Source organism: Jaculus jaculus, chromosome 16, assembly GCF_020740685.1.
Source record: "Jaculus jaculus isolate mJacJac1 chromosome 16, mJacJac1.mat.Y.cur, whole genome shotgun sequence".
Taxonomy (NCBI): Eukaryota; Metazoa; Chordata; class Mammalia; order Rodentia; family Dipodidae; genus Jaculus; species Jaculus jaculus.
Window position 1 is genome coordinate 17,800,696 of NC_059117.1, and position 26,960 is coordinate 17,827,655.

General features: G+C 39.1%; 1 protein-coding gene across 2 annotated transcripts in view; it reads right to left on the bottom strand.

Moving 5' to 3' along the window:
• Reln (reelin) overlaps positions 1-26,960 on the bottom strand; it is a 498,095-nt gene that overhangs the window by 247,523 nt on the left and 223,612 nt on the right. For both annotated transcript variants that reach the window (XM_045135772.1, XM_004652888.2), the window contains exons 7-8: positions 21,902-21,998; positions 13,553-13,604 (exon numbers count right to left, since the gene is read on the bottom strand). In XM_045135772.1, coding sequence (XP_044991707.1) covers positions 13,553-13,604; positions 21,902-21,998 — 149 coding nt within the window. The remainder of the gene's footprint in view (positions 1-13,552; positions 13,605-21,901; positions 21,999-26,960) is intronic.

The window sequence follows — 26,960 nt, forward strand, 5'->3', positions numbered from 1 at the left end:
GTATTTATTCATTGATTTTGTTTCTTTAAAAACAAGAGCCTCATGCTATAGTCCAGACTGGTTTGGAACTCACTGTATAGCCAAGGTTCTCCTGAAACTCATGGTGAGTCTCCCTCCCAACAATATCCAGAGTGCTGAGTTGTAGGCATGAACCATCGCTCAGCCAAAAATGAGTTTTCATAATTTACAAGTATTTGGAGAGTGAGACTCTACCTCGAAAAACAACAAAAAAACCTCTCAAATATTTATAAAACACTATTTCATAGTAAATAGTTCTATGTACTTTACTTTTTTTCTATGTACAAAAAAAAACCTCTCAAATATTTATAAAATACTATTTCATAGTAAATAGTTCTATGTACTTTTAGTATAAAGTTAAAAATACTTAAAGAATATCTTTTTCAGTCCCCAGACAGTCAGCGTGTCTAGTGCCAGAAGGCGCTACATGGGCGACTGGGGGAAATGACCAATATCTGTCCAAGCAACTCATTGTGTAATCTAATTAGCAACAAATAACCTGACGTGATGCCCACACAAGTGCAATAGTGGCACACAGCCATGGTGAGGAACCAACTACTTTTGATTTGGCTAACTGATCCACTCAGTGGTACTAGACCCATAACTGGAGCTGGGAAACAAGTCAGAACCATACCCAAACACAAGCCCACTCTACAATATCAAGCTATCATAAATCTTGGGGTACAAGAGGGCCTACACCTATCAATCTGTATACCAAAAAGTAAGTGTTATTTCAATTTTCTGGGTGCTAACTTACTCTCTGTTGGAGAATCTGCTTCTCTTTTTCAGATAGATGCAGATCCTATGGAGAGAGCTGCCCCAACATACCTCAAAAGGGGCCCAACTGAAACTAAGGACAATTGGTGAAACAAGCAAGGGTGATGTTTTCCTGTGAACCGGATACCAGCACAAAGGGGAAGGAGACCAACACAGACAAAAATCAACTCCTACCAAATCAGAGAGCCAGAGCCTCAGAGGCCCCCAACACCTCAGCACTGAAGCAGACCAAAAATGAACCCAACATGGCTCAGGGAAATTTTGCGGAAGAGGGGGCGGAAAGAATGTCAGAGTCACATGTTGGATCATGATTTGCAGAGGCATTTAGCATACCAATAACTGGGGACTAACTCCACAATGCACGACCCATTTACATCAACAAGGAGGGTTTAATGGGAGGGGGTAGATCATAGATGAGCCTAAACAATGGTACCAAACTGCCTGTATTTGATGAAAAGAAAACTAATAAATCAAATTTAAAAAAAAAAAGATCCTTTTTTTTTTTTTGAGGTAAGGTCTCATTCTGGCCCAGGCTGACCTGGAATTCACTATGTAGTCTCAGGGGGGCCTCAAACTCATGACGATCCTCTTACCTCTGGGAGGATTAAAGGCATGTGCCACCACGCCCGGCTTTTAAAGAATATCTTGATTTGACATAAAATTGAATCCATTTAAAAACTGAAATATCAGTAACTTAATTACTTATTCTTTGGAACCATGTAGGTTTTTAATTCTGTTAGGTTGGACGAATAACAGAATTCAAATAGTGCACAGATTTCAGAATGGCAACCAGGCTCAGAGTGCGTATACCGTACACAAAGCAACATTCCCAGCAAAGTCTAAGGCAACACTCCCTAATTAAACACATGAATATTTTTGCAATTAAATCCTGACTATTTGGCTGGAGAGATGGCTTAGCGGTTAAGGCGTTTGCCTGCAAAGCCAAAGGATCCCGGTTCGATTCTCCAGGACCCCCATAAGCCAGATGCATAAGGGGGCGCACGCATCTGGATTTTGTTTACAGTGGCTGAAGGCCCTGGCATGCCTATTCTCTCCCTCTCTTTCTCTCTCTCTGTATCAAATAAATAAATAAATAAAATATATTTTAAATACTATTTATGTAAGTAGTAGAATTAAAGACTATCGATAGCCTTAAATCATTTCAAGCCAAGTATTGCTAGCAAATGAATTTAGGTCACATGAGACTTTTGCCACCGTATGTACATGCACACATGTATGTATATAGTAATGTGTGTGTGTGTGTGTGTGTGTGTGTGTGTGTGTGTACCTATCTGGCTTGTGCTTGTTTGTGTGTGTGTTTTATAACGTAGAATTATAGATTAGGGATTGTGAGCTTGTATCTCCAACAGCTCCCTCTATTTCTTTTTACTTTTCTAGTAGGAGAATAAATCAATTGGCATTTAGTCTCTCAGGGCCTGGGTAGGGCTTTTTTTTTTTTTTTTTTTTTTTTTTTGGTTATGCCCTTTTCCACTAATCCCAGGACTTTTCACAGTAAAACAGAGCCCAGCACAATAGAAGGAGCTATCGTCCTCTTGGGGACTGGTAGTGGTTACTGGGAGCAGCCTGTTTCCCCAAAGTTCTGCCTTAAAAACAATCTGCCTTTTAAAATGCAGCCCAGAGCCACAGAAGGAGGAGAGGACTCATCTCCCACGGTTGATGGATGGGGAAGAGCCCCGCCGGAAATCATGCTTCAAGATAGCACAGCAGGGCCCATCAAGGCCGCGGGCCTGAGGCGTGTCTGGACAGCGCTCTGCGGAGGGCTGTTATGGCACACATGCCACCGCTGCCATTACTCACATCTCAGACCTCAGAGACCGGCAGGCTCTAGGAGCTGCATGGAAACAACAGCATTTGATATAAAAACATCACAGAGTGATGGAAGGGATGCAATCTGGCTGCTTAGAGCTCCTGGTTACGACTGGAGCAAATCTTAGTAAGACCAACACAGCCTTTCATCATTTTCAAGACAGATAAATGAAGGACAGGACCATGAACTCAAGGTTGCCATGATTGGAAAGGAAAAGAGATGAACAGAAAATACTGGGGAAAGCTTTTTAAAAAGCTAGACAGTGCTATTCCCAAGCGTGTTTACCCGTTGCTCTAAGCTCCAGCATTCAGAAGAGAGACCTGCCTCCTCCTACAGTGAAATGTAGCAACTATGATAAGAGACATGAAGCTATTGATATAATAAGCAGCTCTGGTAAACAGTTGTGTTCCATTTTATCTAAGTGACTTTCGAAGCCAGCGCAATTCACTGGGGGAGAAAATACTGTCATCAAAAGGCATCAAAGAGTACGTTAAGAGATTATGTGCTATGTTGCACTTCTTCTTTTAAAGATTTCTGCCTTAATCAAGGCTATTGTTAACCACTTGATCAATATTTTGATAGTTCCACAAATGTCTGTTTAAATATTATAATGTAGGCATCCGTACATACTAATTCTTCCTTTATCAATGAGTGTAGGTCAATGATTATATTATACTTAGGTATTTACTGAAATTTATTCTATTTCCCTAGATTTTAAAATATATTTTATTTATTTGAGAGAGAACTGGTACCCCAGACCCTCTAGCTACCACAAACAAACTCCAGATGCAACCAACTTGTGCATCTGGCTTTATGTAAGTACTGGGGAACAGAGCTCAGGTCCTTAGGCTGTGTAGGCAAGGGCCTTAACTGCTGAGCCATCTCTTTAGATTTTTATTTACTCAGTCTACTAGAAACATTCTAAGAGCATTAGTTCACTTAGCCCACAGAATCAAACTAACCATACCATTAGTAGAGCAATACCTTGATAATATGATAAACTGAGAAGTATTAACACACAAGCAGTACCTAAAACTATGACTTCTAGTTTTAAGCATAACATGTTGTAATAATTTATAAGATAGCATGTGTTTGCCATGTTTGTTTTATTCCTCTCCTACTACACAAAATCGACACGATTATATCTATGCCTCGTATTGCATAATGTGACATAGCTATACAATCTGTAAATTGTACACAAATATAATTAACTTTTTTCTCTAGTAGCGATTTAGCTTCTTGTCTAATACTGTTTAAAGCCAGTTGTGTGTGTAGGCATACATGTGGAGGTCAGAGGACATCTTTGGGGTGTCAGTCCTTGCCTTCCAGAACAATACAGAATCTCTCATTTTTGCCACTGTGAAAGCCCGATGAGTTGGTCCTCAAGTTTCCTCCTGACTCTACCTCCCACTGCTGTGGGTGTGTTGTGCTATTAGAGACACATGTGCTACTTGCATCCAACCCTTGCAAACTGACCTTTGATTGCCAGGCAACTGCAGCCAGTGCTTTTAACCACTAAGCCATCCCCCTAGTCCCTTATTATTATTATGCTTTTCCAAGGTAGGGTCTCACTGTAGCTCAGGATGACCTGGAATTGACTATGTAGTCTCAGGGTGGCCTCGAACTCATGGTGATCCTCCTACCTCTGCCTCCTGAGTGCTGGGATTAAATGTGTGCGCCACCAAGCCTGGCTCCTAGTCCCCTATTTCTATTACTCTTTTATCTTACTATACATTGATCACCTATAGAAGACTATGGAATGTGACCTTTAGGGAGAAAAACACCTGGAAAGATCAGGCTTTTGTCTTAAGTAGGCTTATTATACCAAATCTCAGGTCATAGGTAAAATAAATTCATGAAGGATGGCTTCAGGAGAGCCATTCTTGGCTGAGCCAATGGTCTCCCTAGCTCCTGGTATGCATGCTCTTAACTGCTCTCCCCATGTATGATGGTGCTTGCATGGCAGAGTGGCTTTTGGATCTCATAAAATGCTGCCTTCATAGACAGCTGGCAGCTCATGCTTTGTTGAAATTTAGGGGCTGTGGCCAAAGGGACAACAGTTTGATTCATTGGTAAAAGGCTGGGCAGCAAAGAAAAATATTTATTTGGGGTGGATAGATGGCTTAGCAGTTAAAACACTTGCCTGCAAAGCCGAAGGACCCAGGTTCAATTCCCCAGGACCCACTTAAGCCAGATGCACAAGGAGTTACATGCATCTTGAGTTCATCTGCATTGGCTGGAGGCCCTGGCTCACCCATTCTCTCTCTCTCTCTCTCCTTTCCTATTTCTCTCTCTCAAATAAATAAATAAAAATGAAACATTAAAAAGAGAAAAAATGCTTACTGCATGAGATAATGTATTGTGGCAGCCCTGGCAGAAAATGCTCCTTGGCTTCTCAGTCCCAAATGATGTGGGTGGCAGAGGAGCCCACAGATATTAACTTTCATTAAGAATTGCTCTAGGGCTGGAGAGATGGCTTAGTGGTTAAGCGCTTGCCTGCAAAGCTCAAGGACTCATGTTCAACTCCCAGTACCCCAGTAAACCAGATGCACAAGGTGATGCATGTGCAAGGTGATGCATGTGCACAAGGAGGCACAAACATCTGAAGTTTGAGTGCAGTGGCCAGAGGTCTTGGCACACCAATGATATCTCTCTCTCTTTCATAAAAAACAGAAAAGAAGAAGAAGAAAGAAAAATTGCTCTATTCTACACAAAAGGAGATACTGGAATTACTCTTTGATCTGCCAAAGAGAAATTCATTTTTGGTAAACTAGAATGATCAAAGTAGAGATAAACTATCATTTAATTAATAAAAATATCTATTTAGAGAAATGAATATGTTCAAAACATTTGGTCAGTCAGTGCAGATTGTCAATTGATTTAAATACGGAAATTCAGAGTTATGTCTATATCTCTGTTTGCCTGATAAAAATACCCCTGGGGGAATTTAGCACACTTATAAATGAAGAAACACTATAATACAATGGACTGTTATATGGGCAACAATTCCATTTCAATAATCTGTTAAAACTGAAGTTAAGGGTTAAGAGAGGTAAAATAAAGTATAATAATCAAATCAGTAAGAAGCCTCAAAATATTCCATGCAGGTATGAAAAACCTGCATACTTTAAATTTGAAAACTTTATTCATAAAATGGTAGACACGGCAAATTTTTAAATCTACTGTTCTCCACCTTCTGTTTTATTTTTGTTCCTTTTTAGATTAAGGCTACTACAGAGGAACAATTTCTACTTTATTAGAGAACAAACTATTGAATTTACAAACTCTGTTTTTTTTTTTTTTTTAGAAATGTGTCACTATGTGATTTATTGTATTCAATATTTTGACCCTTAGTTACTTCCCTGGCTGAAATTCCCAAACCTCATTAGGGAACCTCTTCCAGTTTATGGCAGATGGACAATGACCACAGGATATGAAATGAACAGCTGTCTTTCTCCCCTTTTGTGCCTTTCTCCTTTCCAATCCTATCTCATTCCCTCACTTCCAAAACATTTGTATTTCTTCATCGTCACTGGCAAAGCTACCATAGGAAGAGATGTGTCGACTCTCCTGTAATTTGTGGGTGGCCATGCCATCGCCCCGTAACTTCTAAGTGCCTACTCTGTGGTTTTCCCACAAGCCCTTATCAGAGAACTGCAAGAGTCTATGTTGTGGGAAACATATGGATGAGAAATGCAAAATGTGTCAAGTTGCCAGGTTCTTTGTCTGCCAGGCAGACCTCCTTTCCCGCAGCCACATTACCTCTGCCTGAGAGCTCGTGTGCTTGGCCCTTTCTCTAGGACTAATCCCTACCTTGGGCAGCAAGTGTTAAGTATGTTCCTCCTCTGACCTTATCAAGCTTGTCTGGCTCTGACCTTGGTCCCTAGCTCTTAGAATGTCCTGCAGAATGACAGGGCCCAGCTTTCTCTGTCATGCTCTGAGAGGATCCCACGTCTCCTTCCCAAATGATGAAACCCTACTTCCAGGCCTCCCTCTCTCCCGAACTTTCTATTGCAGCAGGATGGGCTCCTAATCTTGGTGGTGTTCTACAGCTGTTCATTATCATTGACTTTTCACTGCTTTATTTGGTTTCTTACACACAGGCTCTTTTTTTTCCACTTATTTGGTAATAAACTTCCTTAACCACTGAGCCATCTCTCTAACCAGTAATAAACTTCCTTAAAAAGTATTATTTCAACTGACATAACTATACTGATTGAAGGGGCAGAAGGTACTGTTTTGATACATATATTTGACCTTTGATAATAAAATCTTAAAGACTGGAGTACACACACACACACACACACACACACACCTTTTTTTTTTATTTGAGTGTGACAGACACAGAGAGAAAGACAGATAGAGGGAGAGAGAGAGAATGGGCGTGCCAGGGCTTCCAGCCTCTGCAAACGAACTCCAGACGCGTGCGCCCCCTTGTGCATCTGGCTAACGTGGGACCTGGGGAACCGAGCCTCGAACCGGGGGCCTTAGGCTTCACAGGCAAGCGCTTAACCGCTAAGCCATCTCTCCAGCCCCACACACCCCTTCTTAAAGATTTTCTTAGGCAGAAGAGTCCTTGATCAAGTGTCCTTGATTAATTAATAGAAAGCTGGAAGTTGCTATCCCACATTAAGCTTTAATATTGCTCATGATTCATTTTGCATACTCCCTTGCCTCAGAAATCAGGAATGGGTGTGGTACTGAGCACCACTAAGAAAGAGCATTAAGTTCCTTTCTTCAACTATTAACTTCATCCAACTCAGCTCACATTTATCTAGTTCTGGATGTGAGCAAAACTGCCCTATGTACAAAAAGAGATATATTCCTTAGCCTTGAGAAGTATCTAAGTTATACAGGGTAAAAGCAGATGAGTAAAAGTGACTAGTGTATAAATCAAGGCAGAGTGAAGTAGGCATCATAAAAAAAGAATTCAGAGGAAGTGAAGGTTCAGAGACACCAGGCTGGGGGATGAAAGGAGTTGTCATGAAGGAGAGGTGCTTAAGAGAATGCCTGGACTGTATTGTGGTCAATTTCTTCCTAGCTGGTTGTTCGTGAAGGTAACCTCTCTCCTAGAATAACCCTGATAAACACTAGCAGAATGCATTTGTGAATGAATGCTGATTATTTATTAATTAAGGACCACTGGGTGAGAGACAAATTGAGTAGTTAAAGAGAGGGCAAAATGTCTACTGTTAAACAGTATATTTCAATTTATGTGAAGTTCATCTTTTACTTAATTATTAGTTCTAAAAATTAATCTCAAAAATTTCCCCAGCACTTTATGCTTTGTACAATTTTGCAGTAGAATTTTAAGTGATAAAAATTCTCTTTTATCATTTAAAATTGGTCTTAATTCTTTAGAGTGAAATGGCTTTGAAATATATAACTAAATGTCAAAATAAACTATACATACATTTCACTTAAACTCATCTTTGAAAACATATAATTCCCAAAAAGGAGTAGGCTAACCCTGGGATGAAGAGGTTGAAGACTATGCTAAACCAAATCCAGCCTCACATATGTATTTAGTAAATTTAGATAACAGAAACATTTCATATGTAAACACTTCAGGTTTTTATTCATATAGACTTTTCAAAATCTGAAAATCAAGCCCTAAATCCAATTTTAATATAGTTTATATCTAAGAATCTTACCTCAAATAAAACATGTATCTGACTTCATAAAATAGAGGTATTAAATTAATTTTCCATTAATAAAATTATCTAAATTTCCATTTTTCACTCTGATACAGATTTCCATGTTTCAGAAGAGGCTTTACTGTTTCCTAATAAATTTCTCAAGATCTAACCATGGAAAACTAATGAGACCCTAATTTGAAATATACTATATCATTTCAGTAATTTTATGGAAGAAAAGAGAAATAATTCATGCTGAGGAATAGAGGGCTCAATTTCTCCTCCTCTTAAATTACCTGTCCTAAGAGCATGGAGAGAATTTCTCTACTTAATCAGTTCTGAGTAATTAAGGTATTTATGAATTAGGCTCAAAACAAACTGCTTCTCTTTTGCTACATGAAATATATGTACATATGGCATTTTAGTTTTTATTTAAGAAAAACTAATGCCACCTTTTCTTTTGCTTTTCACCGCACTCTACCGTCAACATGGATACATTCAATTTTCTCTGACAGCCTGGTCCTGGCTTAGAAAGGCACTCTTGTTTCTCTCCATTATGTTGCTGGGGTTCAATCCCTCTCTTTGGCTAGAAAGGCTTTCTCTGTCCTATCAAGTGATTCAGGTTATCGGCAATATTCTTTGCTAAAAGGTCCCCTTGAATTGTACCAGGCTGCAGGACCAATTATAACCTGGTACCCCAGAACCTGTATACACAGCCATCACTGTTTACAACCATCTGACACTGTGTAGAGCTCATGCTGGGAATACCTGTACAGCCTTCTACAACCACACTGCTGTAAAAATACCAATTTCTCATTTTTTTTTGTCTTACCATAATTAAAGTCAGCTGAAGAAAATGCTGAGCAAATATTCAGTAACATTCTGTTAAATGAATGACTGTCACAAAGCACTGCCAGCATTTCCCTTGGACCAGGAACCCTGCCTGGGAAAACGGGGTTTAGAGGCATCTGAAAGATAATGGCTTGCAAGGCCATCAGCTCAAATTTTCCTTCCTATCCCACAGGAAATCTAAAGGAAATGGGTAAATGCCCCTAAGGCTACAACCGTAAATTCCACAAGTTGAATCTAATGAATCAAGTGAGGATTGCAGTAAATCAATGCCTCTCCCCAGAAATAGATACAAGATCATTCATTGAAATGGAAAAATGAAAAGTTCTTCTAAGAATATTTCACGACACTTTTCAAAATGCTTTAGCTATTGGTAACCTGACAAATGTCTGCTTGCAAAAGTGGGCTTTCAGAATGCTTTAGCCATCATCTAGTTAAAATGGAATAATATGGATGCATGCATGTTTATGCATAAGTATCTGTACATATATTTATATATATACATAATACGCATGCAATATGTATACACATCACACATATATTTGAAGGAACTGGAAGACCACTACTGCTAGATAGGGCATGGTAAGGTTTATATTAGATATCACTTAGTTATTCAATCAGTTCTGTATACATATTTCAGATGTACTTGAGACTCTTGGATCTTATATGCTATATAATTGAAAACGTTTACAAGAGCGATTTGAAAATACTAACATTATTTCTCCACCTGTGGTTATACATGCCTAATTATGTTCATTTTTTAAATTATTTATTTATTTATTTGAGAGTGACAGAGAGAGAGAAAGAGGCAGAGAGAGAGAGAGAGAGAGAGAGAGAGAGAGAGAGAGAGAGAGAGAGAGAATGGGTGTGCCAGGGCTTCCAGCCACTGCAAACACGTGCGCTCCCTTGTGCATCTGGCTAACGTGGGTCCTGGGGAATCGAGCCTTGAACCAGAGTCCTTAGGCTTCACAGGCAAGTGCTTAACCACTAAGCCATCTCTCCAGCCCTAATTTGAATATAATTTATCTTTAGGGTCATAAGTAATGATGGAATTCCCTGAAAATTTTCCTACTTACTTTCTGAATTATTGTTCTGTGCAATATGCTAAATGACTTCCCAAAGAGTGTGACAATAAAACTAGCTGGCCATATTTAACTACATTACTAGTATAGGTTTGAGGAATTCCAGAATACACAAAGAAGTATAAATGTTGGAATTTCAATGCATACTTTTTAATACTCTACTCAGTATGATCTTTTAATAGAGTAAAAATGAAATGACCACTAAATTGTAATTGCTATTCTGGTGTTTGGCTTTTGTCAGATGGCAAGTTTAGGATGCACACACACATTTGTGACATTCTGGGAATTGATGCGCATGCTCCAGTCTAGTTCTCATGCCATTTATATAAACAGAATGGTGTCAGAGTGGCTCGTATCTGATTACCAGCCCTACAAGTGAATGATGATGAGGCACATGAAATGATTTCTGGGGTTGAACAGATGGTTCGGTAGTGTTTCCTGTGCAAGTGTGATGCGTTACCCCTGAAGAAACCACTTAAAGCTGAACACAGGGGGCTTGCAACTGTAACCTCAGCGCACCTATGCTAAGGCGGAAGGCAAGGACGCTGACAAGCAAGATAGCCTGGAGTATGCTGCTACGAACCAGAAACCTGCCTCAAATAAAGTGGAAGGTGAGGACTGACATTTGAGATTGTCCTCATGCAGGTGGCAGGGCACATGTGCAACCACACACATGCATACTTTTTTTTCAAGGTCGGAGTCTCACTCTAGCCCAGTCTTACCTGGGATTCACTATGGAGTCTCAGGGTGGCCTTGAACTCACAGCGATCCTCCTACCTCTGCCTCCCAAGTGCTGGGATTAAAGCTCATGCCACCACGCCCAGCTACATACACACATTTATTTTTTATTTTTTTTTAATTTTTATTTATTTATTTATTTGAGAGTGACAGACACAGAGAGAAAGACAGATAGAGGGAGAGAGAGAGAATGGGCGCGCCAGGGCTTCCAGCCTCTGCAAACGAACTCCAGACGCGTGCGCCCCCTTGTGCATCTGGCTAACGTGGGATCTAGGGAACCGAGCCTCGAACCGGGGTCCTTAGGCTTCACAGGCAAGCGCTTAACCGCTAAGCCATCTCTCCAGCCCCATATGCACATTTTTAAGAAATAATTTTTGGAACGCTCTTGTCACTATCACGTATATGCTCACCTCACAACATCATGCACAACACTACTAATGGCTTATAATTACATTGCCTCTTTGTTACTCCAACCCTTTTTAGCACACAGCAAGTTTTAGTCTCAAAATGTAAGTAAATTTTTCAGTGAAATTTCTAGGCAAGAAATCATAATAGCTTTAAGTAAAATACATTCTGTTTCATTCTCAGTGACACATTAAATTTCACTTTTGATGTTAAAACTCATGCAGAAGGATTGAAAAATGCACTGCTTAAGTTGTACACTCAAGATTCATTCATAATCTCTCTTTCTCTCTCTCCCCATCCTCAGTTCTGTTGCTTTTCCCTACTTTTAACCCAGGATTCAAAACCATCCTGTGAATCACACAGGCTGCCCTAGAGCTCGCTGGTTTGTAGGAATATCAAGGGTTTGTGCCAAGTCACAATTTGGGTCTCATCCAAGGCACTTGTACTTGGTTCTGAACTGTGGGCACTAAGCCCTGCCTCTTCCAATGGACTTCCCTTCTTGGTCCGTTACCACCAGCTCTGCTGCAATCGTCATTGCAACTGGAGTGAGTGGAAGGGTTATGATGGTGAAAGAGTCTATGTCAGATTTACTATTCACAAAGCAGACCTTTTTCCTTCCTTTAATAAAGGATTCTGGATCCTTCCTCAAATAAAGTGCAACGACTGGTAGAACTTAAGACAAATACTTAATGATGGATTCTCCTGTGTTCTTTCATTGCTTAAATATCTGAAACTGGTGTTTATTTTCTAGTAAGAAGTAAGACTACTCAGACCGTAGATTAAATTGATAGCAATTAGCTTATTTTTGGCTTTTCAATAGCATAACCAATCTTAAAACATTTGTTGTGGTTAAGATCCTTGAAGTTACCTGTCATGGTACAGTTTTAAAACTTTGCTTTCAATACACCAAAATTATATAAATTTTTTTCGTTCTGATTCTGAAAGTATCAAATACATTCTAACACATTTTTTAAGGTAATTGAAAACTATGTTTTTGGTTCCGCTAACAATTTTCATGACTATTTATGGACTTCTGAGCTGCCTGTCACAGACGCAGGTGATTCTGCGGGTGAGAGAAGGAGGTAAGGCAAGCTGTGCCCGGGCGGCGCCCCACGAGGCCTCCGCCGTTGACAGAGTGACAATGTGGCTGGAGGACGACTGCTCTGGACAGGACCAGTCCCAGTAGGTTCCGGGCGGTACAACACTTGACTTGCAACTTGGAACAGAAGGCTACTGAGGAGAATGACCTTTCACCAGTGGTTAATCACTGGAGATCCAAAGTGAAGACAGTGGACACCAAAGAATACTTCTCCAGCATGGCTGCCACCTGCATTTCTCATGCTACAGCGGGAGGTCAATAACCTAGGTCCCATCTAGGAGACAGGCTTTTTCCCTACAACATTCCCTTTGGAAATTTGTGAGATATATATAACAAATATATCTATGTGTATATATATATATATATATATATATATATATATATATATATACACACACATATACATATATATATGCACACACACATACGTGTATATGTATATATATAATCACAAATGTATGTGTATGTATGTATATGTATATATTCATACATATATGTATATATATAATAATTGAAAATTAGAATCAAAAGGCATAGAATAGATAACAAAACTGCAAACATTTTATCTAAAAGCATCTTTTTCTACTTAATACTTGGAGTAGGAACTTCTAGCTTTCATGCAAAATCCCTTAAAAGAAATATTGCCAGACATAGTCATGTTTCTCACTAGCCATGGCAAAATTAAACATAGGTTATTGGTATTTAACATGAAATCTTAATCGGTTTCTTCAGGAACCAATAATTATCTCTTTTATTACCAGTTTGTCAGAATTCAGAAAATTGAACAGATTTCAATCTCTGAGCAACATATAACTACTAAGGTAATTCTGCCATAAAAGACTAACTCAATGCATTCAAAATCCATGTGTAAATAATTTAAAATGTTTCAGCTTACCTGTAGAATTTTTAATAGTATTCACTACTGGCAAGGAGTGAGAAGCAAGTGTAGCATTTAATATCTAATTTCACTTTTTAAATTACTTTTTAGTTGTCACTTTGTTGCTGCAAAGACTTAATCTTCTTTAATTCTAAAAGCATCTGGTATAAGAATCCTGATGATAAACTATGATTAAAGCAAACATTGCCATGCTAAATTGCTATAATTGCTTAAAACACTTACCAATGGAAAATTGAAGGACAGACGCTGTTGTTGTATTTAGGCCTGTGGTAGTCTAGAAAGAGAAATATACAAAAATAAGACACGATTGAAAGTGAAGAGAAAGACTGGGGAACAGTGAATAAAGAGGAGAAGGGAGGATCCATTAACAGAGGTTACACCTGTCCAGTAGTTCATTCATTCTTATAATGGGCCACATACACTCTGTCCTCCTGTGAGGAACAAAATGCTAGCCGAATTGGAACATGGATAGTAGAGTTCTCAAACTGTTATTGAACCAGTGGGTATAGCAATCACTGAGGTAACATCATAAAAACCCTCTTCACTAACAGCTTTGGGACACAAAGGGAGTGTCATAAAAAGGCCACCTAACAAAAACTGGGAAGTAACTCATGAGAAAATAAATAGAAAAAGAATATTTCAGACATTATGGTTGTATAAGTTTGTAAATAAACTAAAATACATGAATTGTATACTCCAATGAATCATAGAACCTGTCAATATTTCTCAGTAAAATGAGAGTGAGAGATGGGCTAGAGAGATGGCTTAGCACTTGCTTAAGCCTAAGGACCCATGTTCTACTCCCCAGTATCCATGTAAGCCAGATGCACAAGGTGGCACATACTTCTGGAGTTCATTTGCAGTGGCTAGAGGCACTGATATGCCCATTCTCTCTCTCTATTTGCCTCTTTCATAAATAAAAAAATACATAAATAAAGTGAGAAAAATAAGAAAGACCTAGAAATAGCCCTCCAATGAATTTCTGCAAAATTTCTTAGTTTTGTGAAAAAGTTTGCTTAACCAATGTTTCCCCTTTTGAAAGAATAATGATGCTTATATAATTTTATTTAAAATTATTTATTTATTCTTTGGAGCCAGCACTTATGTGAAATGAGATGAAAATTAAGGTTCTTATTTTTGCCAAGTTCCTGAGCCCTGCATGCTGAAGTGTGGGATAACTCACAAAACTCCACTCTAAAACAGCAAGGGTATAAATGCACCTTATTATGCCAGAAACAGTAGGCTACCTTACTTTTGTTTCTTTAATGTTTTGTATTCAATTTAAAAATATATTTATTTTTTTTAATTATTATTTTTTTGGCTCTTCTAGGTAGGGTCACACTCTAGCCCAGGCTGACCTGGAATTCACTATGGAGTCTCTGGGTGGCCTCAAACTCACAGTGATCCTCCTACCTCTGCCTCCCGAGTGCTGGGATTAAAGGCGTGTGCCACCACGCCCGGCACTATTTATTTATTTTGAAGCACAGAGAGAGAGAGAGAGACAGACTGACACACACACGCACATACACACACAAAGAAAGGGAGGAGGGAAAGAGAAAGATGCACTAGGGCCTTCAGCTGCTGCAAACAAACTCCAGATGCATGCACCACTTTGTGTATCTGGTTTCAAGGTATACTGGGGAATTGAACCTGGGTCCTTAAATGTTGAGCCATCTCTCCAGTTCCTGTTTTATGCTTTAACATCTTTAGGTCTGCCCCTGCATTTTGTTAGCCTCCATGTTACCGAGTCCACAGTTGCAGAAGGGCTGATGCCTTGGCAGCTCATGAACTGCTGTATGAAACCACTGAGCCAACTGTTAGCCATGCAGAGCACAGTTGAAATGTGAACACCAAACACTCTGGAACATGATTTGGGAAGATGCCTGGATGTGTGATTCGAACACATGGCTTTAAAATTCAGTGGAGAAACAGGAAAGGGAACAGAGGGGAGGGCAACAGAGACATTTTACCAGGAACTATGTCCTAATTTATGCTGAACACAAGTCACTGGTGTCAGTGACAAATGAATCTTTCTACCATGACCATTCCTGTTTCTTGTCCCCTTCACCTGCCAGAATTATTAGTTAAAAAAAAAAAAAAAAGAAATCAAGTAAAATTCCTTGAAAAGAAACCTGTGGTATTTTAGAACTTTCAATAAGTTCAATGATCTATTCTCATGAATTTCCATGTGGATAATTTGATATTAAAAGCCAAAAAGGCATAATACCAGTAGAGATTTTTTTTTTAAATTTTACATATGCTAAATGCTTTTATATAACTGAATTACTTATTGCAGATGTCTAGATGTATCATGAGATACTTCTAAAAGTGGGCTCTATGAAATAGTGGGATTATGTAAGTTTAAAGTCTTCGTGGTCATCATGGTTATTGTTACTCCCAGTGCACAGAATATCGTAGGGAGTCTGCTATGTCACCTGTGTGGCCAAGTTCCAAAGCTGCAACCTCTGCTACTGAACAGCAAATTGCAGGAAATATTGCCACGTTTCAAATGACATGGGCTAACTCAGGATGCCCCTAGGCTCTGATTAGTCATTGATTCAACCTTTTTTTTTTTTTAAATTCACAGGGGAAGCTGAGGACTAATGCCGTGGTTGGTTCTTATTTCATTACCTTTACCACTCGTATCAGTAAAGCTGTCAGCCAGCGAAAATATAGGGACAATGAAGAGAAAAAAGTAACAAACAGCACTGCTTATAAAATCAATTTATCCACATTTGTAGTTGGCGATTATAAATTATTAATTAATTTTGAGTCCAAATGGGAGTATATAAAATTAAAGCTTTTATAGCTGCCATTCTGGAAACAAGAGAGCTTTTGAAGAATACTTTAGGAATTAGGAATGTCTGTTGAAGAACTTTTATTCTGCCTAATCACAGTGGGATGAAATCAAATAAATGTCACACTATAGATGATGGCATGACAAATAACCCTGAAGAATTCACAGTAGGATGAGCTTCTCACTACATACTCCTTCCCTAATTTTTTTTTTTTTAATTTAGTTTGATACTCTTTAAGCCCAAATTGGTAAGTGCAACTCAAATATCCAAATGTGTGAAAATAATTTCACAAATAACTTCTTTTTTTAATAAGAAAGAAGATATGACTGGATTAATGAATAGTAGAGTGATTGCTTAGTATGTGTGAGGCCCAGAGTTTGATTTATAGCACTGCAAAACATAAATATGCATATAAGAAAGCAGGCTAATATAACTCTTTTCAAGTTCTGAGAGTACATTTTCTCTTAGAGGAGTATGTAAAAGAATTTTTTAAATCTTTATTTCATACTAGCAACATGAATGAAGCTCAGTGTCCCCACCTACGACTGGGAGACTTGAATGGGTTAATAAAATGTTTGAGGATCCCATAGCACTATAGTCACAAAAACACAAACCCATGAAATACTAATATGACAACAGATACCATCTCCAAATGGCTCTGGCTTTTATGGAAATAAAACATCAATTTAACTAAATTAAAAAAAATTCAGATACAAGCCGGGTGTGGTGGTAAACGCCTTTAATCCTAGCATCTGGGCAGGAGTTTGGCAGTGAGTTTGAGGTCACCCTGAGACTACCGAGTGAATTTCCGGTCAGCCTGGGCTAGAGCGAGACCCTACCTCAAAAAAAGCAGATGTGACAGGGATCTTTTGTCCTTTGCTCTTTCCCCATTTTGGCTTTCTGAAGGAAGCCCTCACTAATTGACCCAACTTGTTCCATTTTTCTCCTTTGGCCTATGTGGTAGTTTGAATAGATGGCCCCCAAATTTTATTGTTTGTAGTTTGCATCTGCAGCGACCTGATTGGAGGCAGTGTCACTGGGTGGATCTTAAGGTGTGGTGGTGGGTTTCAGATTTCAATCTAAAGATATGCAAAGTGTGTATAGCTGGAGTTCTGAAAGTGTGCTATGTGGCTTTTGAGTTTTTGGCTTGTGCTTCTCTCTGTCTGCTCGGGCCTGTGAAGGCAGGTCAGCTTCTTCTGCTGTTATGGAACTTCCCCTGGATTTGTAAACTTCAATAAATATCCTTTCCTCCATAACTGAGCCTGGTCTGGAAGTTTATCTCAGCGAACCCGAATCTGTCTGCTATAGCCTATTTTTAAAATTTCCTTTCTCAGTCTTATCTCAAATTGCAGAGACAAAGACCCCATTAGGCCAACATCTCATCACAGGAACCAAAACTATTCCAAGAAGAGGTCACACTCTTTTGGTGCCAGCTGATTTCACATGACCAGATCTGGGACAAAGATTACCCAGACCAGACAACCTGGCCAGGACTGCCAACTACACCTTGAGCCCTTTCTTTTCTTCTGTAAGATCCTGGAGTTATTTCTAGTACCCGAGGGCAGTTCTTAGGTCACCAGAACTCACTGCGGTGTGTTGGTCACACTGAGATTGAATCTCTTTCCTGTTTCAACACCACAGGTCTTTGATCTTTGGATCTTTCTTTGGGGAAGGGAAAGATGTAGCCTGGCCCAATCTGCTGGGAACCACTGGAGCCAGACCTCTGGCCAGGATTCAGTAACAGAGATGGCCTCTGGGCAGCTTTGAAAGAGAAGGCCTTAGACTATGCTTGTCTGTAGTTCTTTGTTTTACAAGTCCAGTAGGGAAGGGATTTAGGATAAGTAAGAAGGCAAGTTGCTTCACAAACAATGTTTAAGAGCTGATAGCTCTCCTCAGACCTCATGTACAACCATTTTGGATGGATTCTGTTTTGGAGTAGGACACAAATATTTGAAGTTTTAGTAAACATAATGTTAATTAACAACTGAAATCTTCACTTTTCATTTGATTGAGCTGCTTTCTATGAGTACAACTTGGGTACAATAGATAAATTTGCTTCTAGCACACCAATACTGTATGAAAACTAGTATAAAATGTGGGTGCCACCTCCTCTTTCTATATTCATTTATTCTTTTTCGAGCTTAAGAATAAATTCATTGCATGAAATATTTATGATGGGGATAAAAAACTGCATGCATTTAAATTTGGTTTTTTTTTTTTTTTATTTGAGAGAAAGAGGCAGTCGAGGGAGAAAGAATGGGTGCACCAGGGCCTTCACCCACTGTTGTGCCACCTAGTGCCTCTGGCTTACAGGAGTCCTAGGGAATCAAACCTGGGACCTTTGGCTTAGCAGGCAAGCACCTAAGCCTGTAAGCCATCTCTCCAGCATCCCTTTTTATATTTCAGATGGTGAACATCATTATCATCGTCACCACCATGATTACTTCGTTTTTTTGGAGTCTCACAGAGTCTCACTACATATCACTGTCTGGCATTGAATTCTGTCTCTGCCTCCCAAATGCTGAGGTCACAGGGGTGTGCCACTTTATCCAGTTGAGTTTATTATTTTGAATATTTTTCTTTCTAGTTTAAAGTCTAATCTCACACTAATGATATAACACAACTCAAAATCAGCCTGCTGGGATTTCAAGACTAATGACAAACAATTTGGGATATAGTGAAACAATCAGGATTAAGTACACATATGATGAAATAAACTAGATATGTAAGTTTTATGCTACACGAATACTAGTTCTGGTATAATATTTCATGCTTTTATTTGTTATTAGCAAGATTTCCAAAAATATTACTGAATGGGGACACCTCCTAAAATAGGCAATTATTCTAGGCTCAATTAACTATGGTAAAACTAATTTTATTTTAAGGTTTATAGATAAAGAATTCAGTCATGGTACATTATTTAAACCATTTTATCAAGTCTATTTTTGGGGGGGAAAGAACCTCACTTATCAGAGCTACCTTTGTCTGCAGGAATATTATAACACCTTGTGAGACTTGAATTATGAACACCCATTATTCTAATTTGCATCCAATTAATTCTGTTTGTGTTCTAATTTCAACAGAAAACTCTTCAATTCATCAATGTTCTGTAGTTCATATGTTTAATATATTAAATATATCTATTGCCATGAAAGAGGTATTCAAGCAGTATAAGATAAAAACCATGTTGCAAGAATTAATTGGCTTTCACATTTGATAACTAATCTTTTAACTGCCTATCTAGGGTTTTTCTTTCCCTCTCTTCTTTACTGTAGAAGCCAGTCTTGGAATCTTTTAAGGTTAATGACTTTGAAATACAATGTGTGATATTTAGGTGAAAAATACAAACTGGTACTGAAAGACCGACAAAAAAGACAAGAGGAAGACTGGAGGAAAAGAAAGGGAACAAGCATTCAAGGTAATGTTGGAAAAGCAGAAAAGATGTTACAGGAAGAATGCCAGAGGCAAAGTAAGTGAGCAAGGATATACAGCACAACAGTCACTTTTGTGAAAATGTGTGTGCATACCCTATATGTGGTGTGTGGTGTGCAATGTGTGGGATGTGATGTTTGGTGATGTAATGAACATGTGTGTGCAGATCCATGTGCCCTGCGCTTGTGGGCAAAGGCCAGAGGAAAACTTCCGGTGATCTTCTCAATTGATTAAGCAAGAGTTACTTTGAGATGGGGTCTCTTCCCCAACCCAGAGCTGCCACCAGAAAGTGAGCCCCAGTGATTCTCAAGTCTCTGCCCGCTGAAGATTGGAGTTGTAGATGTGTATGACCACGCCCAGGGTCCTAGGGAGTCAAATTTCCACTGAAAGGCTCTCATGCTTAAGGGACAAGCACTCTTAATCACTGAGCCATCTCTCCAGTCTAACAATGGCTTTAGTACCCATTTTCAGAAATGTGAAATGTCTTCATGTGAGAAAGTAGTACCAAGTAAAAAGGCTCAATAACTCTATGCTGTTGTCTAGTAGTTCTTACTGTTTTTAATACAGAATGCTCTCTCTTTTTTTGCTTGTTTGTTTTTCGAGGTAGGGTCTCACTCTACCCCAGGCTGACCCGGAATTCACTATGTTGTCTCAGGGTGGCCTCGAACTCATGGCAATCCTCCTACCTCTGCCTCCCGAGTGCTGGGATTAAAGGTGTGCACCACCACGCCCAGTTCATTTTTCATTCTATGTGTTTCTGGAACTTATTTTTGTCAAGCAATGGCCAATCAGCGTAAATTAAATGAAAGTAAATGACTCTGGAATCATTTGACATAAATTAAGACGTGTTTTAAACTGTTTTATTCAGTGTATATATATATATATATATATATATATATATATATATATATATATATATTTAAAATTTAATTTATTAGTTTTCTTTTCAGCAAATATAGGCAGTTTGGTACCATTGTTTAGGCTCATCCATGATCTACCCCCTCCCATTGCACCCTCCTTGTTGATGTAAATGGGTTGTGCATTGTGGAGTTAGCCCACTGTTATTGGTACGATAAAGGTCTCTGCATATCATGACCCAACTGGGCTGAGGCATTGCTCCCATGGTTAAGTGCTTGCTATAAGCATGGGGACCTGATTTCATGTCACGTCACACATAAAAATGGTGTGTGTCTGTAACCCTAGCACCGGGGAGGTAGAGACAGAATAACCACGGAGTTCACTGGCTGGCTAGACTAGCTGAATTGGGAACTCTAGGCTCAGCAAAAGACTCTGTCTCAAAAAATGAATGCAGGGCTGGAGAGATGGCTTAGCGGTTAAGGCGCTTGCCTGCAAAGCCAAAGGACCCAGGTTTGACTCCCCAGGACCCACGTAAGCCAGATGCAAGGGGGCGCATGCATCTGGAGTTTGTTTGCAGTGGCTAGAAGTCCTGACACCCCCATTCTCTTTCTCTCTCTCCCTCCTTCTCTCCCTCCCTCCCTTTCTCTCTCTCTCTCTCTCTACCTGCCTATTTCTATCTCTCTCTCTCTCAAATAAATAAATAAATAAAAATAAATGATTAAAAAAATAAATAAATGGAGAGTGATTGAAGAAAACCCCAGCATTCACCTCTGGTCTCCAGATACATGTACGCCAACTTCCACTTGTGTACCTACATATATACCCACGTGCTTACACACGTGCACACACCACACACATGCCAAAAAGTCCATCAAAGCTCCTATATGGTTAGGAGCCTAAGGTTAAAAGCAATGCAATAAAACGTTCTTGACTTGCAAGGAGCAAAAGATAACAATTTTAAAAGCAGAGCTTCACATAACTTAGAAAATCACAAATCACTTACACATGACATATAGTATGTACATATATCTTACACAAAATCATATCTGTACTTTTTTTTTTGTATTTTGAGGTAGGGCTTCACTCTAGCTCAGGCTGACCTGGGAGTCACTCTGTAGTCTCAGGGTGGCCTTGAACTCAAGGCGATTCTCCTACCTCTGCTTCCTGTGTGCTGGGATTAAAGGCGTGCGCCTCCTATCTATATTTTTAAGAACCATCTAGTCATATTGATTAAATACATCTAATGAATTTCCATTGATGCTGCCAAGTTTAATACTAAATTCTTTTATTTTTGTATTTGAAAGCACAGGAAGCCACCCCTCCCAATTTTGAGATATGTGTAATAGGACTCATAATGCAAATTATATTGCAAATTTTCACTTGAACTCCAAGAGCAAAACAGCCTTCTTTTGGTTAAAAACAACAATACCACCACTCAGTAAGTACTCTAATGGAATAATGTGCATGAACAGCATTCACTTACCAGTTCTCGGGGGCCATATGGTTCACAGAAGGTGACAGCGTTGCCGTGCATAATCACACCGCACTGTTCTCCAGTCTCACAGTTGCTACATTCAACCCTGCAGGAACACAAAATGCATTCCCAGTCTGAGAACTAAGTAGTACAAGAGGGTTTCTTGCTCAGGTACGGGAAGATGGAATGGTTACTGCTAATCAGCTCTAGGTACACTGCATTATGAAAAGGACCAGAAGACAAAACCAGAAAGGCTTGAATGTAAATTTTAATTATTTTAGTAACTCTAAGTTTAAGTTTCCTCACCTGTAAAATGAGGGTACCTCTGGTGACTTCAGTTGTGTATAATTGTGACAATGAGAGAGTATATAGAAAATTCTGATAGAGTACAGAGTCTGTTTCATAGTAGGCACTTAAAATAGAAGACAGGGGCCTGAGAGATGGCTTAGCATTAAGGTGCTTGCCTATGAAGCCTAAGGACCCAGATTCAATTCTCCAGTACCCACGTAAGCAAGATGCACAATGTGGCACATATGTCTGGATTTCATTTGCAGTGGCTAGAGTCCCTGGTGCACCCATTTTATTTTTCTGCCTCTTTCTCTTTATCTCTTTCTTAAATAAATAAAAACCAGAAGATGGTATTACCAATAATTACAAAAGACATACATGAGATCCAATAAGCCCAATCCAATATTGCTTTTACATACTAAAAGGTAACATCTGCTTACATAATTCATTAAAAATTGTATCTCTCAAATCAAATGATATTTCACAGGTTTTAAATACTTTGTATTATGATCGGTGTCAATGTTTAAGATAATTGCCTCAAATAAATGTACACAATTACATTTCACTATGCTACAAATAATGGAATCAAATGAAATATTTAACCTACATGTTACTAAATATATTCATGTTTTACTTCAAGCAAATGCTATATACTGAGTTATGTTAACCCTGAAAATAATTTAAGCATATGATGCAATTACTGTATAATGGGGTAGTTAATAAAAAATAAGATCTCAAGATAAATATCATGTGCAACTATCTAGTAGATGCTGATGGTGTGCCTACTTTGGATTTGACTTTGCCTATTGTCACCAATGTTTATGATACTCTTTTTTTTTAAATTTTTTAAAAATATTTTATTTATTTATTTGAGAGCGACAGAGACAGAGAGAAAGACAGATAGAGGGAGAGAGAGAGAGAATGGGCGCGCCAGGGCTTCCAGCCTCTGCAAACGAACTCCAGACGCGTGCGCCCCCTTGTGCATCTGGCTAACGTGGGACCTGGGGAACCGAGCCTCGAACCGGGGTCCTTAGGCTTCACAGGCGAGCGCTTAACCGCTAAGCCATCTCTCCAGCCCTGTTTATGATACTCTTAATTTCAGCTCACAAGCACTACAATGCAGCATGTAGAAAAACAGATCTGTATTGCCCCTTTCTGATCTTCATACCACATGAGAGGTATGCCTCATGCAGAAAGAATGTTTTCAAAGACCTTCACACTTCAGATGACAAACTCAGTGGAAAGAGCACTATGCCATTTACTTGGGAGGTCACCGTATTTATTCCTTTCTGCTGATCTCAGAGAGACAGAGAAAGTAGTAACTCCCATTGAGTGAGAAGACAGAGCACGGACAGACATAATGTAGGCCATAAAGCTGAGAGGAAGAAGCGAAGGAAGTACCAACGTGGCAAACAGATATAAGTATTCCCTATACATTTTTACCATGTAAAATAAATGATTACCATTATTTTAATCGTTTCAGCTGTGTCCCTACACAAGAAGATCAACAATGCCAGGTGTCTTAAAAAAAAATGTGGTTTTTTTTTTTTTGGTTTTCTCAAGGTAGGGTCTCCAGCTCAGGCTGACCTGTAATTCACTATGAAGTCTCAGGGTGGCCTCAAACTCATGTGTCTGGAATTCATTTGCAGTGGCTAGAACAAGCACACCAGGGCCTCTAGCCACTGCAAATGAATTCCAGAAACATGCAACACTTTGTACATCTGGCTTTTTATGGGTACTGGGTAATCGAACTTGGGTCCTTTGGCTATACAGGCAAACACCTGAACCACTAAGCCATCTCTCCAGCTGTTATATAAACTTTTTACTACTAGCTTTCTAATTCTTTATACTGACTGTGATTAAGAAAGAGGTACCAAGATACTGAAGAAAAGTGGTGGGATTTATTTTCAGTACTAGAAAAATAATGGCTTTTTTACATTAGTGATAGGTGATTATTTGATCTTTAAGTCATTGTGAAATGGTTTGAGAGATAGTTCAACCTTGACAAAGAAAATTAAAAGAAAACAATGGGGCTGGGGAGATGGCTTAGCAGTTAAGGCGCTTGCCTGCAAAGCCTGAGGACTCAGGTTTGATTCCCATAAGGAACCACGTAAGCCAGCTACATAAAGTGGCACATCCATGTGGAGTTCATGTGCAGTGGCTGGAGGCCCTGGCACGCCTATTCTCCCTCTTTCTCTCGCAAATAAATAAATTTTTTTTTTTTTTTTAAAAGAAGAGACTTGGGCTGGAGAGATGGCTTAGCGGTTAAGTGCTTGCCTGTGAAGCCTGAGGACCCCAGTTTGAGGCTCGTTCCCCAGGACCCACATTAGCCAGATGCACAAGGGGGCGCAAGCGTCTAGAGTTCATTCGCAGTGGCTGGAGGCCTTGGTGTGCCCATTCTTTCTATCTGCCTCTTTCTCTCTCTGTCTGTTCCTCTCAAATAAATAAATAAAAATAAACAAAAAAAAAATTTAAAAGATGAGACTGTTCAAACATCATAATGGTTATCTACCTTCAGCTTCCAGGGACACTTAAACAAGTGTGTGTGTACAGAGCGGGCATTACAGATGTCCTCCTTTCAAGTGCTTGATTAAGCAGGATTCAGCTGGAATCTGGATATATGTGTCGTGTTTAAAGGTGATACTTATGTAGCTAGCCTACAGCTTGTGAGTACAGAACCGGTAAAAATGAAAGATGAGAGGTGTGTTTGGAGAATCATTTCTACTTTGTGGAATAACATGGGGGCGAATAAAATAAAACACAAGAGAAAAGCAAACAGTAGAGTTCAGCTCTTCATGTGGTTCAACAACCCTTCTAGACCTTTCTGTTAGTCATTGTGCTTTATAGATCCAGAACTTTAAAGTAAAAATACTAAAAAAAGGCATGGTGCTCTGCTGAAACTTAAAGATTTGTAAGTACCATGCATTATTCACTGGGTGGCTACTAAAAGGAACAATGACTCCACCAAGGATTGATGGGGACAAATCTGTCAGCTTCCTGCCGAAGTCTTTTAAATGGCCTTTGCTTGAATTTCTCACAGTCTGACTGGATTTGTCAACATAATTTATTTTAATTTACCCTGAATGCTCATCCCTGTAGGTGGTCCAATCTAACCCTTTCTTAGCTGTCAGGGGTGTTATTTGTTCGTTCATCATTCATTAATTCATTTTTTCTGTTTAACAGATTTACGTTAAGGGTTTATAGGCACTACGCCAACCTTTAGTGTATAACACCATCATTTTTTTCTAGCAGTTTCCACATAGAAAGGCAGAGGCGTAAGCCAGCAGTTCTAACAGAAGGCATTCATGCAACAGTGGCTGCTTCTTGCCTTCTCTTACGTGTCAAATGCCCTAATGTCCATTTAAACTTCTGAGCCTCTCAGAGGAAAGAGGTTGTGGTCTTCGTTTTACTAATATGAATAATGACCTTAAAAGTGGAAAAGCAATTTGCTCAAGATACACAGCTGAAACATCGAAGAGTTGCAATTTAGGCTAAGGGATTATTAAATCCAAGACTCATGACATTGTTCCAGAGTGCTTAAAACAAGGACGTAGCCAGGTGTGGTGGTGCACGCCTATAATCCTAGCACTCGGGAGGAAGAGGTAGAGGATTGCTGTGAGTTCAAGACCACCCTGAGACTACATAGTGAATTCCAGCTCAGTTTGGGCTAGAGTGAAACCCTACCTCGAAAAAATAAAAATAAATCACCGATTGGAGAGGTAGCGCGTCTCCAAATTGGGAAAGTAAAAGAACATTTCTTGGGAAAGTGAAAGAAAAATAGGAGTTACTAAAGGAAGTGAGGTGAATATGTGATGGGGCACAGAATAAACAGAAATTATGAGCTCAAGATGAACTGTTATATCAGTGTAGTTATTTGGAAAGATAATCAAAATGGATAAAATATATCCAGACTGACTAAAAACATGTAACTTATAACAACAAACAGGATGCTATAGCAGATCACATGTAGAAGATATTACAGTGAACAATTTTATGCCGAAACATAGATAATATAGAAGTGAATAGATTCCTACACAGATCAACCACAACACAATGGTGGTGGGTAAATTCAATACCTCACACTTCCCACCAAAAGGGTCATTCACAGCCCCTCCCCAAAACTACAGAGAAACATCAGAATAATGTGACACAATAGACAAAATGGCCTTAATAAATATCTAAGGAACATTTTACCCAACAACCACAGGATATACTACAGAATAATCAGTGGCTAGTTGAAGAAATGAAGAGAGGAATTTAAAACATTAGTGCATTCAATCAAAAATAGAAATGCAAGGGGCTGGGCATGGTGGTCCATACCTTTGATCCCAGCACTCGGGAGGCAGAGGTAGAAGGATCGCCATGAGTTTGAGGCCACCCTGAGACAACATAGTGAATTCCAGGTCAGCCTGAGCTAAGGTGTGACCCTACCTTGAACAACCAAAAAAAAAAAGAAATGCAAAACACCAAATTTGTATGATAAAATTAAAGTGGTTCTAAGAAATTTATATCTGTCAAAGCCCACCAAAAAGGTCACTGAAATCTCCAATAAAATGCCTAAAAAGTAACACAGTCTTAGAAACACAAGAAAAATTCAAATCAAAAAATTAAATGCGAATAAATAAAAAATATTATGGCAGAAAATAATAAAATGGAAATTAAAATCACAATGCAAAGATCAATGAAGCAAGGAACTAGACGATCACTCAATCAGTAAAGAGCCTGCCTGTTGCAAGCATGAAGACTCGAGGCCAGAACCAATGCAAAGATTCGGGGAGTG